The sequence below is a fragment of the Lipophrys pholis genome, assembly GCF_963383615.2.
Source record: "Lipophrys pholis genome assembly, chromosome: 21".
Classification (NCBI taxonomy): Eukaryota; Metazoa; Chordata; class Actinopteri; order Blenniiformes; family Blenniidae; genus Lipophrys; species Lipophrys pholis.
The window spans coordinates 6,270,225-6,288,276 of record NC_137649.1 but is presented as its reverse complement, the minus strand read 5'-3'; the positions used below and the strand labels follow the sequence as shown (position 1 = coordinate 6,288,276).

The 18,052-nt window shown below is 41.5% G+C and overlaps 1 protein-coding gene across 1 annotated transcript in view; it reads right to left on the bottom strand.

Moving 5' to 3' along the window:
- Positions 1 to 1,410: 1,410 nt before the first annotated feature.
- LOC308126699 (endothelin-2) overlaps positions 1,411 to 18,052 on the bottom strand; it is a 35,733-nt gene continuing 19,091 nt past the window's right edge. The window contains exons 2-4 of the mRNA XM_080491256.1: positions 11,840 to 11,996; positions 4,508 to 4,627; positions 1,411 to 1,850 (exon numbers count right to left, since the gene is read on the bottom strand). Coding sequence (XP_080347382.1) covers positions 1,745 to 1,850; positions 4,508 to 4,627; positions 11,840 to 11,996 — 383 coding nt within the window. The 3' untranslated portion in view covers positions 1,411 to 1,744. The remainder of the gene's footprint in view (positions 1,851 to 4,507; positions 4,628 to 11,839; positions 11,997 to 18,052) is intronic.

Sequence of the window (18,052 nt, the reverse complement as noted above, 5' to 3'; positions counted from 1 at the left end):
AAAAGCAAATTTTTGAGAAGCAAATTTGTGTTTTCATAAAATCGTTTTGTCCTTTAAAAGCTTCAACGTCTTTTAAGAAAACCCAATTTTGAAAATAAATGACGGCAAAAGTAATAATGACCTAAGAATGAATAAGTTGAAAAGAAAAAAAACAGGAAAGTGATCCAAATGTGATGGTATGACGAGATAAAAATGGCACCGTGTGATTCATGTTTTCGATAAAATGCTTGGAAAACTATTTAAAAATACAAAAAGGAGCTTAAATAATTGAAAAAATATACTTTAAGGAATAAAGTTTAAACATTTGGGGGAAATACGTATAGTCAAAATTGAATTAAGCTTTGGTTAAAAGAACAAAGTGCGATACATGACAGTAAATACATTTTATTACTCTGTCATACATTTTTAAACTGGGGGTGTCAAACATGTTGTAGTTCATGTACAGCCTGATTGTATCTTCAGTGGGCCAGACTGGTAAGATAGTACCACAATAACCTGTAAAATTAAACTTTAAGGTTTGTCTTTGCGGTGGTGCAGAATATATATATAGATGTATTTTCACCCCCCAAAAAATCAACCAATTACGACGGAAAACGACTACAATCCCAATGTAAAGTCAATTTTGATTACTCCTTCAGGTGCAAAATACACGAAACAAGACATTTGTAAAATAAATAAATAAATCAATGCCTTCGTCAAAATCTTTACAATTTGCTTGGTGGTTTGGCCGGATTAGAGCCTCTTGTGGGTCGGGTTTGGCCCACGGGCCTCATGTTTGACACCCTTGTTTTTTTTATATATATATATATATATATATATATACATATATATATAATATTAAACTAGTGCAATAAAGAATAAAATGAAAACAGTTAAAAAACAATAATCCCTCAATTTGAATTTGAATTTGTTAAAACTAACCCCCACATTTTTTCAATCGGAAACCAAATTGAATTACAAATATATATACCTATATTCTAAAACTAAAATGACAATTTGACCTAATTTTTTTTTATCAAATTTTAAAAGAAATAATAAAAAGAACTACAGAATATAATAATATAATGTTGGGGTAATGTCAACAACCCCCCCCCCCCCCCCCCTTAAAATAAAAAATAAAAATCCCAAAAGAAAATTTAATTTATAAATTGAAATATCCAACATCGCTTTCAGTTTAATGCTCATGTAATAGTTCATCCGACAATTCAACAATTCATTCCTCATCAGGTTGTCAATCAATTTTCTTTTTTCCAACGAAAGATTTTAAATGTCAGGTTTTTTTTCACCCGCTTGTGGCCTTTATGCTGAGTCAGCATCTTATTGGCGGTTTATTTTGCGAACCCTCCCTCAGAGCTCATGTCGAAGCTTCAGTCGAGTTTTTTTTTTTTTCTTCTTCTTCTTTTCTTTTTTAAACCCATCTTAAACTCTTCTGCACAGATGTTTCAGTTTTGTGGAGTGTTTTTTTTTTTTACGGAGTCCGAAAGACAACATCCGTCAGCGTTTGACGAGCTTTTTCCCCTTTTGGCGAGATCGAGAATCAATCCGGTGACAGAAAGGTCCCGGGTTCGATTCCTCTGGTTAGAGACACGAGGCTGAAGCTAGAGAGACGCCAGTGGTCAGTCCTGTTATCTTACATTTGCACAAACACACACTGTACGAGTCCGATCGGGTCCAGTATTGGTTAGTTTAGATACACGGAGCACTTTGGACGGGCGGAGCTGCTGTTCCCGAGGAGTCGGCTCCATCAGGTCTGCTGCTGGAGGGCGTGCCGGCTCCTCTTTTCCCACAATGCAGCTCTGTACCTCAGCAGCCACGCGGCAGAGTTCCTCTTCACTCCAGTGTTTTCCTCTCTGAGGGAAGGAGAAAGACAGAGATGTTTAATCCGTCTGTGTCTGTGGCGTGAAACACGACGTGGGAACGATCTGAACCACGTTTTCACTTTTTTGAAAAGTGGTTCCAAAGTGGAATTTTTTTTTCTTCCAAAAAGCTCCAATTCCATCTCTGTGGAAACTGGAACAATGCAACTTTTTGTAAACGCGCAAAACCCCATCTCCTTGGAAACAGGGGTAAAGCGCAACCTTTTAAAAATTCTTTCCGGGGAAACCTGAACATTCCAAAAAGACTCCGTCTCAGTGGAAATTTGGAAAAAGCAACTTTTTGAAAATGCTTTGGACTCTGTCTCCATGGAAACGGGTAAAAATAACCTTTTCCATCTCCGTGGAAAATGACGCTTTTTGAAAAAGCTCCGTCTCCATAGAAATGTAAGTGAAATGCACCTTTTTGAAAGTCAGACCAATTGAATAAACTGTATATATATATATATATATATATATATATATATATATATATATATATAATGTTTTTTTGTTGTAATTACATTTAATTAATGATTTAGCAACTTCAACAACTTCAGCAACTGGTTTTCACACTGAATGTTTTTAAGTGACTTTTCCAGTAGTTTATAGTTATTAGGTTCCGAGCACTGACAGTGCCAAAGGACACTATTGAAATTGTACACACATATGGAACACTCCAAGACGCACAAAACAACCTCTTACACACATACCGAAAACTCAACAGGAGGTCCGCGATTTTTAAAACTATATTGGATTTTCGCAGATTTGGGACCAAATGTTCACTCCGCATTATATCGGGGGTGATTGCTTGTGCACAACGGGGAGAAGCTCGAGTAGAGTAGAGGCGATTCGAGTAAGGCTGAGCAGGAGCTAGTGGAAAAGCGCCATTTGCTACAATAAGTCATTAAAAGAGCGAGGCTGGTCGCTTTCCTGGCTCTCAAAAGAGTTCGGCTGACTGTTTAATCTACGTTAACACTGCGGCAGCACAGCACATAAGCTGCGGTCCCACCACACTGTTTGTGGCGAGACGGAACGGGGCAGGACCGGTTTTCTTGCAGCCCCACTGACAAAAGTTGTGGATGGTACGGAAAAAAAAACCTCCGTTGAGGTACGCAACGAGGTGCAGACGCTCCTCTCAGTAACAGGAGTCAGTCTATCACAGGACACACACAGACTCACACTTAAGGGCGATTTAACATAACCAATTACAAGCTTGTTTTTTGGAACATGGGGGGAAACCAGAGTATCCAGAGAAAACCCATGCACAAACAAGCATACTCCACACACCTGCAGCTGGATTTGAACCCACAAACTTCTGTCTGTGAAACAAGAGCGCTAACAACTGCAGCGATTGAAAATGACAATTGACAATTACATAGTTGTGTTCACAAAATCAAAGGTTATCAAAGTTTCTCCTTGTAGGCTTAACAAGTCCAATGCCTTGTGACAAAAGCAAAAAATGCTCATAACTCGTGATGGGGAACCCGACTCCTCAAACTGACTCAAGGATTTATGAGTCGTTCATTCAAGTGAACCGGGTGTCTGAGTCATTTGAATCAGTTGCGTATGTGCACTATTTTCACTCAGATTTCATTCGATTTTCTCTTTACAAATTCAAAAAATAGTTTTACTAGTATTAATAAATTAGGTGTTCAAAGGGCAGAACTAATTGTGTGAGACAGCATTAAACGCAACACAGTACACGCTACAGTCATATTAAATTTTTTTTTATTATGTACTAATTCACGTATTAATTCATGTATTTATTTCTTCAAGCTTTGCGAAACAAACAATGTGTGTTTTTTTTCTTGTGAGTGCAGCGTCACTGTAGATTTTCAGGTAAGGGAGTGGCGGAGGGCTCACGCCAGGTGAACGGAGCCTCTCACACAACGACTACGTACTGACGATTCAGAGGAGGTGAACGACTCTTTCGAGTTTTAAACTGAACTACACCTACAAGCTGAGTCGAGCGAGCTGAACGCCTCGCATGAGCTTAAGGAGCCGGTAGCAGCTATTAGCATTAGAAGCACGGCTACTTGCACGGGTCGCTGCTTTTAGCAACTATTAGCTGCTATTAGCGGTAGCAGCGCGGCTGCTAAAGTGATGCAGTTCGAGTAGCGGCAGCACAACAGTGACATTTCTGTTTTCCTCTCTGCAGCTGGACGGCTGTAGCACGAATGACTCAGTGAACGAGTTAATGAACAGGATGACTCGTGACTCACCGTTCAGCGAAGTGACTCACATGTTTTGAACGGTTCGTTCAAACTCGAACATCACTAGTCATGACTCAGACATTGTGCAGTCTGCATTAAACTTCACTCTTGCCTGTCATGATCTACTTCCCTCATTATTCTAACGACAAATCAATAATCCTACAGGCAGTTGGACTTAACAGACAGCTTGTGTCTCTTTCAACTTATTCTGGGTGTCTTAGATGTCCATATGTTTTGTGTGTCATTTGTCAAATAGACGTCCAGATTACGACCTGGGCGGACGGACGTGTCTTGGACGTCTATGGACGCTCAGCGCTCAGTGAGATGAAGTTGTAGTGATCTTGACCTTTGACTTTTGGAGCCTACCATCTTAATTCCACCATGTAGGATCACTGTCGTGGAGTTGTAAGTGTGAAGACAGGTGCGTGTTGAGCTCACCGTGTGAGTGTGTGGTCGGAGCAGAAGCTCGCACACTGGGCGTCCTGCGAGTCCGCGCAGGCGCAGCGTCCGAGCTCCCTCCTGAGCCGGACCGAACCGAACCCGTACGGCACCACGTGGCTGCAGGGCACAGGCAGAGACAAACATCAGATCCCACAGAACATGCAAACTCTCTTCTCCAACAAATCTGCAGCAGGTCCTCTGTGACCTGCCAATGTTTTGTTGTGATGAATAGACAAACAAACAAACAAACAAACAAACAAACAATTCACTACCACATTTACTACTTCAACACAACTGAAAATGAAAGTGAAAAAATTTAGTAATCATGGCAACACAATGGTATAAAGGCTATTTTTGTTTGACACCAGTGGGATTCAAGGTGATAAAAAGTGGAAATCTTTCTCCATTTAGATTTTTTCCCATTTGTAATATCTAATATGTTTTTATTTTTATCATGCGCACTAAAGCTTATCTTTTCAGTTTGGCTGGTCATGCAATATATATAAAGTGGTGACATATATCAAAATACAGTGGTTCATACCATCTGTGACCTCTAGGCGTCACTGCACGACAACAAAATGCTGTTACAGCAATATAGAAAAACCTCTATTACAACAGTATTTAACTGACAGAACACGGAAATCGTGTCCAAACGTCTCTGCTGTGTAAGCGATTGAAAGTTAGAAAATACGCAGGAGAAAATGGGAGACAACAAAGGCTAAGGGAATGACACAGAGCTGGAGTAACAAATTCACAGTAGAAAAAAAATAACTGAAATATAAATATATAGTAGTTTCTATACTAGCCTTGTCGATCCAGGTTAGAGGGGCGCCAGATAAGTGGTGAGGTTAACCAGACCGGTGGCTCAGCAGCGCAGCATGTACAGTATATCGTAAGAAAAGTCCCGTCCTCCAAATAAAAAACAAGCAGTGAGGAACACTTGAGAGGGTTCAGGGGGGCTTTACTTCTTTATCAAACAGCAGCACATTTAGACATTTCTCCTTTCCTCCATCATCTTGTTTACATAAATCTTCCCTTTAACTGGGGAACGTACAGGCAGCCAGCCAAATGACGATAAAGTTTACGCTAACAAGTAGCAGGGTGAGCAAGATTGAGCGAGACAACAGCTCGAGCAAGAGATTTACATCAAACTGCGTCCTTTTTATTTATTTATGTGTTTTTACAGCATTGGAGAGTCAGCACAGCAGGTCAGCGGGGGGGATGTTCCCATTATCCCCTGATCTGAGATCTGATCTGAATACGATACCGACAACCATCACTGAACCCAACAAGCTGATACACGGTATAGCAACGGTACTCGTAGAGGAGCTTTGGATATAAGACGGACACAGTACGCAAGAAGCAAGAACCTCCACGGAAAAGAAAAGTTAGAGCCTGAGATAAAGACAGCATGGAGAGGAGAGAGCCAGCTGGCGGAGATACAATCATAAAAAGAACTTGGTGGATAAAGAAGAACCTGCGAAATAGGACAAACTCTCCGTCTCCGAGGCACTTGAAGCTCTTAAACAGCACTCAGCTGCAGAGATACACCAAAGAGGTTGGAGCCAGGTCAATAAACAGGAGGCTCTCCACTGAAGCAGCAGGTCAGCCGTGCCAAGAGATGAGATGGAAAAACACTGGACAGGCACCTGGGAAAGAGAACTACCACACATCACTGACGCTCAATGGCGAGTGGTCCTGAGAACTGACCACAGGAACCTGTCAGAGCAAGAACCAGTGAACATCAGAGTGGGAACATCAACAGGTGACGTCGCTCCATGAGAGACAAACTGGTTATGTAGGGAAGGGAACCATCCGCAGTGGCTGATCCAGGGTACAACAGTCCTAATCATAAAGGACTCCCAGAAGAGAACCACCTCATCCAACAACCAATAGCATGTCTCTGTACATGGCAGCTCCTGTCAGGCTTCATAGTAGCTCAGATTAACTGGCACAATGGTACGGAGATGAATTGGTACATACACCAGAGGAGCCAAACACCAGTCGCCAGAGGCTTCAAGAACCAACAGACCAACCGTCTGAATTGATTACAACAAGGCCTGTGATTCAGTGCCACACACATTGATACCGTAATGTGTGGACTATCGTCCTCAGACCTTCAATCACACTATTTTAGGACCCTCATGTTGTGTTTATGATTCCTTCGACTTCACGTCCATATATCTTTCATTGTTTATCTGTTTAAAGGATGAATGAACTTCAGTGACCTGATCCGTTGGATTGGAGCTGGATGAGTTATGTCTCCGCTACACCAAACGCCTGTTTGGACTCTGCTCGACTCGGCTGAGTTGCGGGTGAAACTACTCTTGCGCAATCCTGTTCCCAGACTGTAGCACGGTGCCAACATTTTTAACTTCGGTCAGCGAAACAACATCATTAAACACAAACTTTGCCTGTATTTTCGTGAAATCTGAGCTTCTGCACGACATTGATATTCATCAAGCCTGCCAGCGCTTAAAAGATCACTGCTTGCTTTTCTATAGCAGAGGTTACCCATGAACCACAACTCCGATCGCTGATTTGCCGGAGAAGCCAAACACTAGCAGAAGCCTTCACATTGAAAGCTATGGACAGTTTTTCAGGTTTTCACCTGATTGTAGAATTTTTCTGAAGCTGATTTTGACAACCTGGGAGCAGATAAAACCACTCGGAGCTCTGTTAGGAACCATCGCTCAGTGTCCGGAGCAGAGTTGCTGGAGCGGTCAGATCATCCCAGAGCAAACATAGAGCGACAGACCGTCATCCTCACACTGTCAGGGCTCATTTACCCCAGCAACGTGAAAGCGCATCTTTTTTTGCTTTTTCTTTTCAGAAACGTTTTTGCGTTTACATGATAAAGTTTTGAAAACGATGTCCGCTTGCAAGGAAATGGCAAAAACGATGTCGTTTTCATGTCGCGCCACGGGTGGGTGATGTTTGTTTTTGTAATGAATCCACACACACATGCACATGTAGAAAACAATACACTATAAACATTGACAATGTTGAGGACATGAACATTCGTATGGAAAGCTGACCAGGTTGGATTTCTAGGGTTAACCCCAAGTCCCAGGAGAATCGGGACTGTGAGTCATGACACTCTGGAGGAAACACTGTTGTTATTGTCCTTCTACTGAGCATGTGCAGAAGAATGATTAACATGTCGTTCTCATGCGCAGCAGCAGCTTTTCAAAAACGTTGTTTTTCCCCGTTTCCACGACGATGGAGTCGACGCATTTTCAAAAAGCAGCGCTTTGCTCCGTTTCCACGTAAAGTTCCACCTTGGAGGCCGTTTTCAAAAAAGTTGTGTCGATTTCTGCTTTGTCTTTGGTCTGTACACTAAACAAGTGATTCATCAGCAGTGAAAACCTCCACCAGCTTGTCTTTAGCCGTGTTTTTCTGGTGTTTACAGTGACAAAGAGGCGTTTTAATGACTTTTAGCAGGAAAACAGCTGCCCGCTGCGGTTAAAAACAACCCCAAGACAGAAAGGCCTCATTAATTTAAAACACTTACGCATAAAGAAACTTTGGTCCAAAACGGAAACCTTTCTCCAAATACAAATGTAAATCTTCAAGGTGGGTTTTAAGACAGATATATTGTGAAAAGAAACACTTATTTTATGCTTTTGGGAGTTTACTTTGAAATGACTTATGGAGAGATATTTGTAAGTGAGCCAAAACAATTATAATCATCACCGGGTTAAAAAAAAACAACCAAAAAAACCCCCGACTTTGCAGTATTTATCTTGCAGCTGCAGTTAAAAGTTTGGCTCACAGTTACAAGTGTGTGCCACAAATCAAATGTGTGCACCAACTCACAGCTGTTAAGTTACACAACGTGTGTGTTTGAATTCAGGATCGACGTTTCTTTCATCCTTTCTGTCAATTAGCCCGCCTTTCGATTGGATCGCAGCCTTTTGCTATCGCTCCATCTGCGACTGACAGAAACTATCATCTCCCCAGCATGAAGGAAGATAAAAAAAAACAATATTTCAGAGAGAATGTTTAACACCCAGACTGCTCCAGGGGCTGTGGGTTCTCCTTCCTTCACAGCTTTGGATGAGGGCTACTCGATATTTTCATGTCAGGCAAGTCCACAAAAATATTGAAACCACCACAATACTGTGGTTTCTGATTATATAACACCTCACAAGTGTATATTTTTTTGTTTTTATAAAAGCGGTACGAGCAGTTCCTACCGTGATAAATGTCTGCACGTCCTTAGTTTTTGTGTAAAAGCAAGATAAAACTGGGTTGACGTGCCAGAACTGACCGAACCTCCTCATTTGGGAAAAAGTAATATGATACAGGTGAAACAAAAGTAGGTTTTCATGAGGTTCAATCTATTTGTGGAGCGTAAGACCGCAACTATTTCTCCTCAGGCACTGGGTGGTGTGTGTAGGAATAAAAATGCCAACAATAATTCAAGTTTTAGCATTGAAATGTGGGCTTTAAGGCGCCCTTCACATTCACAATCCACAATCCAGGACTCGGGTCATTTGGGGAGCTTTCACACCTTCATTTGGTTCAGGTGGCGTTCAAGCAGCGCTTCTGAGAGCGGGTCCAACCGCCTGGAAAATGGTACGCAATTACAACAGCTGCACGTTTGGGGGCGCTGTCGCTCGAAACAAACACTGACCAGAGAGGAAGTACGGAAGAAACACGGCTCATCGATTGGTTCGGACTGAAAGCAGAAGTCCCGCCGCCTTAGCCCGTGGTGGCTAGGCTAGTTAGCTCGTGGCTAAGGGGTAGCCACAAACAACCTCGATATATCGTCTTCAGACCGGATATCGATTTGAGTCTTTCTCACTACGTCTTCCTCACTAATCCACGTCTGAGATATTCCCCATTTTATTCCTGTGTCTGCTTCTTCTCATCCGTGCAGTTAGCTTTGTTTGTTTCCGACCCAGAATGCATTGCGCACTCGACATGTCCTCTCACCCCGCAGCTGGAAAGACCGTTTGCAAGTGAACCGAGACCGACGTTTCCCCGGGGGACCAGAGATTGCTTGTTTGATCCGGTTCAGAGTTTGGGAAAGCATTCGAACAGGGGAAGGTGAATGCGCCCGAAATGTCAAAGCGAAGAAGACTTGAGAACCAGAACCAATCCGAAACGGATTAAAGTCAGATAAGCAGGAAAATAAACAGTGAAAAGTCTGAAAACAGTTTAGAAATTATTTGACTCGTTAGAAACAAAAATGATTTATTCATCGAGCTCGTTAGACAAGTATTTATGTGGCGAGCCGGCTAAACGCAAAAAAAAAAAAGCGCTCGTATTTCAATTTAGTAAGAGTCTGATCTAATTAAAATAACCTTATTTAAGTACTTTAATACATGTTTTACCACCAGTACAGTGACGGTCGAGTCGCTATTTTATTGAAAAAAAATTTAAGATATTTTTTAAATGAACATTATTGGTTCGCAAGAACAAAAACTTCAAATACCACCGATTTCCCACCATACCCAAGTAAACGGAGCTGTTTATTTGAAAGAAAACAGTCTATTTAGTGGGAAGTGGCGGGGAAGAAAAGAGCACCCAGGACTTCCCTGGGTTTAGTGGCGTTGTTAATGACGGTGGGCAATGCCACCGCTGTTTAAGACCTCTCCATGGTGAAGGCAGGAAGGTTCCAGTTTACCGCACGACTATGTTTAGAGCAAACCGACACTCTGAGATGGTCCCACCGCTGCTGCAGCCGTTTTGGGCTCATCTCTTGAAGCTATTTTGGTGACACCAGCTTTTGTCGCCCAGAAGTTAATTAATTTCGAATGCGCCAAGTCGGCGCGAGATTAAAAAAAAAGACTCGCAGTGAATCGCATTAATTAAGTCGGGATCAATTAGAGTAGAGTTTGTCACATTGGGGATCTTTAAGACGAGCGTCGGACCGAAGTTTAACCACCAATAAACATGTCGAACCGGCTTTAATAGAGCCGATTTTGTTTCTCGTCGATTCAGCGTGAACCTGGCCCCATGAGCTGCTGAAATTAGAGCAGGCTGTGAGGAGTTCACCAAGTGTGGGCAGATCAGGGTCCCGCCATAATGATTTCCGACTCTTTGCGGTTTCCCCCTTGGCTGGCTGCCGGTAAAGGGTTAAAACAGGCTATTTACACAGAGCGAGAGGAAACATGGCAGAAATTACACTTCGTTAGCAGAGGTGCACTTTCTTATTAGCGCCACCACATCTGACTGCTCGCCCGTTGCTTGTGCACACTGAACTAAAATGAAGTTAATTGCTACCGATTGTGAAGGGAAGCTCGGCGCCTGCTTCCCATTAGAGGCCGTGGAAATTAAAAAACGTGTGTCCAGCCGAGGGAAGACTTGGAGAGGAAACGTTCAGCGTCTTTAAAGCCTCGATGACGGTTAATTAGTTAATTAAAGACAATGTGGCGCAAAAGTTCCCCGCTTAATAAACGCAGCAGAATTCAGGGTCGTGTTTCCTTAAATTCTTTTGTAGATTTGATTTAATCCAACGCAAACAGCAATGAAATGATTCTCAGAAAAACTTCGTAATGCTTTTAAATAATTCTTTTAACCCATATCGTGTTGCTTTGGCCGTTAGATTTAGATCTTATAGTCTGATCTGTCTTTATTTCCCACTGCACTATACAAATGAAGGCAGCTCGCCAGTTTTCAAGCGAAAAGGGAAAACCTTTGTAGTATTTTGGGTTTCTGTTTCCACGGCAACGGTGCTCGGAGCCACTGAAAACACAACTTTTTAAAAAGTTGTGTTTTTCAACTGCTCCCAATGTGGATCTTTAAAAAAACGCTCCGACTCACTGCTTTTTATGAAACGCTAAAAAAAAAAGAAGTAAAACAGCAAATTGTCCTCCTGCACATGCACAAGTCGATGAACAATAATGTTTGCCTCCAGCGTGTGATGACTCCCAGTCCATATTCTCCCGGGACTTGGTAGTTTTAAAATTGACAGTCAACAACAACCACTCAGAGCCCAACATGCTGACGACATCGTTTTCAGCATTTCTGTCTAAATACGCGAAAAAAGCGAAACTTTTCGGAAAGTAAAACAACAAAACCGATGCAGTTTCACGTGAAGCGTTGTTGCGTACACGAGGTCTAAAACTTGCCTCTGAACTACTCCTGTGTCGCTGATACTTTGACCCACTTTTAAAGCCACTTGTCTTCAGGTGTCCTGAAGGCTCAGGTTAGAGATTGTTTTACTTGGATACTTAGATAGAATATCAGATTAAGCTTATTGTGCTCGCAGTATATCCACATAGTTAACTAACTTCAACATGACGATTAATAAATACTGATCATTCATTCTTGACGTTTATTCAGAGAAAGCAAAGTCTTCGGGTGTTTGAAGCTCACCTCGGCGTGTTGACCCACACGATGCCGATGTGGCAGAAAAAAATACACTCTTTGTCTTTCTGGTTCTCGCAGGAGCAGCGCTTTTCCCTGCGATGGGGCTGCCGGGCGAGCTGCGCCACGTGGCCGTCCTCCGCTGTGGTGACGGGCAAAGTAGACGCTGGGAAGTACAGAGAAGAAAGACGATTATTAGAGTTATTGCAATAAGAATTTCATTCAAATGGATGCAATAAATTCTAAAATGTCCGTGAAGACTGGCACATGCTACGCTAACGCGGCTAACTAGCTCGCTACACTGCCGGCTGCATATATATATTTTTTCTCGGTAGATGAATGAATCACCGTCTACTCGCCAAATTACTGAATGGAATAAAAGAAAAATGCCAAAACTTTGAGCTTTCGAGACTTCATGTGCAAACAAGGATATGAAAATATTAATTGTTAATAGAATTCTTGAACGCATTATGTAATAAACTTTGCCGCATTTTGTAATAACTTATTACTTATTGCAACAGTTATTACAAAATGCAAGTGTGTAGAGCTGCTTTGTGTAATGATGGTGCAATATGTAATAATGTCATATATTTTCAACTCATTATGTAATAACACCGCATTTTGTTATAATCTGTTGTATTTTTTTTTGTAAATGTTGTTACCTTTTGTAATAACTTGTTACATAGTGCAAGAGTTATTACAAAATGCAGGTGCTTTTCTTTTTTTTTTTTTTGAAGAAGAAAAATTTAGAATTTGGTCCATTATGTAATAAATCATCAAAATTGATGCCTTAATGAGAAAAGCTGTCATACCATCAGAGTAACATTAAGCTTTCCAGCCTAATTAGGATTTATTTAAAAAAAAAAACTGCAATTAGTAGGATGTTTTATTGCTCAAGCCTAGATCAAATATAACAGTATTCATTATAATGGAGAATGTGTTTACAAGCTGGAAACAAAAGCTACACTAATTAATTGATTTATTGAAAAAAATTTGATTGATAGAAATTCTGCAAGACATAAACACATGCAATCTGCAATACGTTAGGTAATTATTATATATGATGCAAAGCATAAAAACACAAAAACAAACATTTATTACATTATTACGTATTATTAACACAATGCAGCTCTACACACCTGCATTTTGTAATAACTGTTGCAATATGTAACAAGTTATTACAAAAATGCAACAAAGTTTATTACAAAATGCCTTCCACAATTTTAATACAAATTATGTTATTACATAATGATTATGACATAATTATTACACACTGCACCGTTATTACATAATGTGGCGCTACAGACCCATTTAGAACTGTTTTAGAGTATGGTAAGCCTTGTTCCCACTGCGCAGTGTGTGTGTTATGGTACAGCACGGTATGTTACCGGTTTTCCTGCGTTTCAACTGACAAAATTTGCTGATCGTACCGAAAGTACACTACACACCCGTTACCATTTTTCGTAACCCCTTCATTGTGGTACCAAGCACATCCATACGGGTCCCATAATCAGCAGCTACAACACTGCCATCTGCTGGTTGGTAGTGACGATCGTCACTCTTGACATTTTTAAATAGCTTATCTGGAGTATAAAATATGACGCTTGGCGCGCACTGATTGTTCTGTTAATACGGCTTATTGACATGTTGTTGTGCTGCACAGCACTCTGGAGTTCCGACGAGGGCACAGGCTCCCCTAACAGGAGAGGAGGAGATTCAGCGGGAGCTGGACGCTGCTCCTGGAATGCCAAACGTTTTCCAGGCTGTGTCACGGAGGAGGGAGGCTCACGGCTTTGCTCGGGCCGAGCAGCGCCGTACCAAATGTGTTCCGAGCTGGTCCCGTGTTTACTGTCCAGTAATGACATTGCATACGTCCGTCGTTAAGCGGCGTGCAGATTTGGGCCTGAGTGCTTTTTTGCCTTCCCGGATCGGACCGTACCGGACCGGACCGTACCGGACCGGACCGTATCGTACCGTGCAGTGGAAAGAAGGCTGTTATGTACTTATATGGAACCTGTTCTGAGCCTCTTCACATCCTGTTTTGTGTTTGTTTGATTGCGTTCGTGTCAAAGTGACTGAATAGTTGAGCGATTTTTACTTTTCCCCTTGTGTGTTGAAGTGGGTCAATCACACTCAAAAACAACAAAAAAAAACAACTGAAGAATAAAATAGAAATTGCACATTTCCCATTCAACAACCTCAAAGATTTACAAGCGGCAAGAACCTTGAACAAAGTTCTGGCAATCCTGACCCGTCTCCCTCCTGTTTTCAGAGTCTGGCAAATTTCAGTTTACATATGTGCCGAGTCCCACAGCCACAACTGTTTTGTTCCAGCCGCCATTCGTCTGCTCAACACCTGTTAATAGAGAAGAATCAACGCCAATTGGCTTGATCTCGAGTTCCATGTCTCGCCTGAGAACTCTTTGTAGTACGGACATCGAGCTGTTGACGCTGAAGGACACTGACGAATGCCGATACATTCTCCCACCATGGCGACAGCAATTTCGTGCTCCAAAATTAAAGGTTTTTTTTTTTTTAGCCACAAGTATACAAAAGAATGTGGTGAGATTCAGTTCCAGAGCGAGAAAAATGTTCACAGATCCTTCTGGAATCACAAGTTGGCACAAGTTTGACACCCTAAAGAGTTTGGAAGTGAAGAAGATCCAAAACATTCCTTCGGAGAACAAAGTGGTTCAGTTGCTGGAGTGGGTCCTCTTTTCAAGTTTGGTGGTTCGGTTTCATCCTGCTCATGTGTTAAAGCGTTCTTGCTTAAGACACCGAATTCCCGAAGGAGTTCAAGAACCTTGAGTGTGAATCAAAGAACGTGACAAACAAAGAGGCTTGAGACTGGAGCAGTAACAATCGGATCAAATGGAAAGTCAGTAACTTTGGCATTGTGCCCCTTCCGCTTTTTAACCCGACGGCAAAATCTATTCCAGAGCAGAAAAAGTCCAGAACTGATCCGATCCAGAACGGAGCGATGCAGAAGGAACAAACCGTGACCAAGAGGAGCGCGGAGGTCTTCCACGCTTCAGTCTGGCTACCGGATGGTGTTTTTGTTGGTTTGAAGACTCTTTGTGGAACACTGAGTGTCTGGGTTCCTTCACCTTCAGCCCTCGCTGACGTTACAACCAAAACCTTTTGTGACGCTGCTTTTAGGAGGCTGAACTCCAAACTAGTGAACGAACCTTCCAAAGGATCCGAGACAAACTGAGGATGTTTTTAAACTGACAACACAACATTTCAGTCTGAGTTTTATTCAGAGCTTTATAATCATTATTATTATTTTTTATTTATTTATTAGATTTTGTCTTTACAATTTATTGACACATATGATATTTTACCTCAATAAAATTTGGAGTTTTAAGTCAAACGTGAAAATGCATCGATTTTGTATTTTGGTTTGAGAAAAGTTTTGTATTTTCACAGCAACGTTTTGAAAACGATGTCCGTTTCCACGGAAAGGACGGAAAAGTTGAAAACGATGCAGTTACCATTTTGGGCCACTAGTGGGTTGCTGGCGTTTGTTTTGGTGATGAAACCACACACACACGATGCGCTTCAGAGAAGTTGCGTTTCCCCTGTTTCCACGGAAACGGACTCAAAAACTTCCACCTTGGGAGCAGTTTTTTTTCTCGAAAAGTTGCATTTTCAGTCTGTCTGCTCCCATTGTTAATGTTTCTCGCATTATTATTCTCTGCGTGTGTGTGAGGTTTCATTACAAAAACAACCAACAGCACCAACTAATGGCCTGGCATGCTCACTACCTCGTTTTCAGAAAATCTGCCATGAATGCTAAATTTCACATTCATGCAAAAGATTACTCTTTGCATGTGTTTTGCATGTGTAGGAATTTCTCCGGGAGTGACTTACGATTGCAATGAATTATTATTTTTTTGCAGGTATTCACTACATTTTCTCGACTATAAGTCACACTCTCTTTAGATATGTTTTGCTGGCCCTGTGACTTATATATCAAAATATACAAGTACACACCATCAGGACCAACCAGATGCCACTGTATGACAACAGAATGCTGCTATAGTACCACAGAAAAAAAAAAGAAAAAAAAAGAAACCCTACATATTCAGTAGAAAACAGGGACAGAACAGCAAAATGATTGTTTGGAATTTCTGAGAAACTTGTGAGCGATTGAGGAGAAAAGTAGAGGAACTGTTACCGTGATGAAGAAAAGAAAGAAGACTAAACATGGGAGAGAAACACAAAAAGTGATTGAGTTTTAACCCGAGGATCCTTAAGCAACAATAAAAAGGGATATCATGAGGTTTATCAAATAGCAGCATTAGAGGATTGGGTTAGAAAATTCAGGAAGGATTGCATCTCTGCTGACGGCTGAACGGGAAAGCTGGACATCAGACAAACAGGAGACATCAGACAAACAGGAGACATCAGACAAAGAGAAGCCGAGAACAATCTGCTGATCGGTACTAAACTCAGTCAGCTGGTTGGCGTATAAACTCTTAATCACAAAGTTCTCAAGCGTGTTCAAATCAGTGGAACAACCAAGTCCGGAGATTTTCAGACTGGAAAAACCACAAAAGTCTGAAGAAAACTTATACAACACTGTGACTCATGTTTCTTTTTTGTTTTTTTTCCCTTTTGTGACTTATAAATAGGGAAATATTGTAACTTTCCTGGTATTAAGTGAAACCTTTTTAAAAAGGATGACATGGAAAATATAAAAAACACTCTGTAGGAAACAAGAAGGGAATTCAACATTAATGAAAATCTTCCAAAGGATGAATATTTAAAATTCATGATACATTTTTTAAAGGAACGATTTATAGTCCGAAAAATACGGTAACTGTTTTGTACAGTGGCCTGGTCGTCACTGATTGGACGTGCTGCCAATGACTCATTATCATTATTGTTTCCACATGAAACCGTACAATCATTCGGTGTAGTTGAACAGGAAAGCATATCTTAAATCAAATCCAAAACAATTTATGAACCAATCAAAAGCACGTCTCCATTGCACTTCATTTTATTGACCACTAGATGTCCTCCTCGAGCACTGTGTGTCATTGAAGCTTCGAATAATGAACCATGTTTAAAATGAACCATCAAAGCTTCAGTAAAGCCTCGACCAGCCGTCAGTACCTGTAGGCCACAACGAGGACAACATATCGTGTCTCTTCACTATGGAAGACATCCTCTTGTCCGTGGACTGCGGCCCTGCTTCAGTGGGCAGGACTGACTTCCTGCTGAAGGTACCACACGATCCCATTATTTCAGAATTTTGTTGTTTTCTCTATTTGGTAGTGTTTTCTCAAACTTGTAGTGATTTTGGGATTTGGTAGTGTTTTCTGAAGTTTTCAGTGTTTTAAGTTTGCACTTCCAAACCACTGCAAGTGGTTTTGGGTTTTGGGATTATGCGTGTGTGCTATCATCGTCATAGCTCCCGTTTCTGTGTGAACAGACATTGTTTTAAAAATGTTGCCAAACCTTTCTGAAACGAAAACACACAAAAAGTGCGTTTTTTTATGAAATCCGGATCTTGAAACAAACTCAGTTGTGCCTGGGCATGAAAATTTTGTATTTTTCCTCTTCATGATGCACTTTTCCATACATCCGACTCAGGTGTGAGTTAAAGTCCGGTAACATTTCTGCTATCATGTCAAACGTTTTTTATAAGTATAATATAGACAATTCAATAACTGCTACGGAGGAAACAAAGAGGGAATCAGAAACCAGAAGACATCAGACAAAGAAAAGTAAAAGTCAAGTTTGTGAAAAGCTTTTAGTCAACATTACACTCATCCAAAATCAGCTGTGTATTGCTTTTCAAAACTCTCAACTGTGTCCAAATCACAGGATCAACAAAACCCGGAGATTTTCAGCTTGTAAAGAACCATAAAGGTCTGAAAAGCCACTCGACACAAGCACATGTGATGTTTGTCAGTGGCTTCACCTTCCCTCCACAACAACGGCGAACGTGTGTGGCAGCGCTCAGTCTGCAGGCGGAAACGACTCTATAAGGGGAGAAACCATTAACACTTCAGAGGAGCAACACATTTCTCATTTCTGGCCACTCTTTGCTTTTTGCTCTGCAGCTTTGGGCTGCCACCTTACTGGCTTTGGACCGACCGACCCCCCCCCCCCCCCCCCCCCACACACACACACACACACACACCCTCACCCTCCCCTGTCCTGCCTCTTTCCACTTCACAGCACAACAACCACAGCGTGAGCAGAAATGTT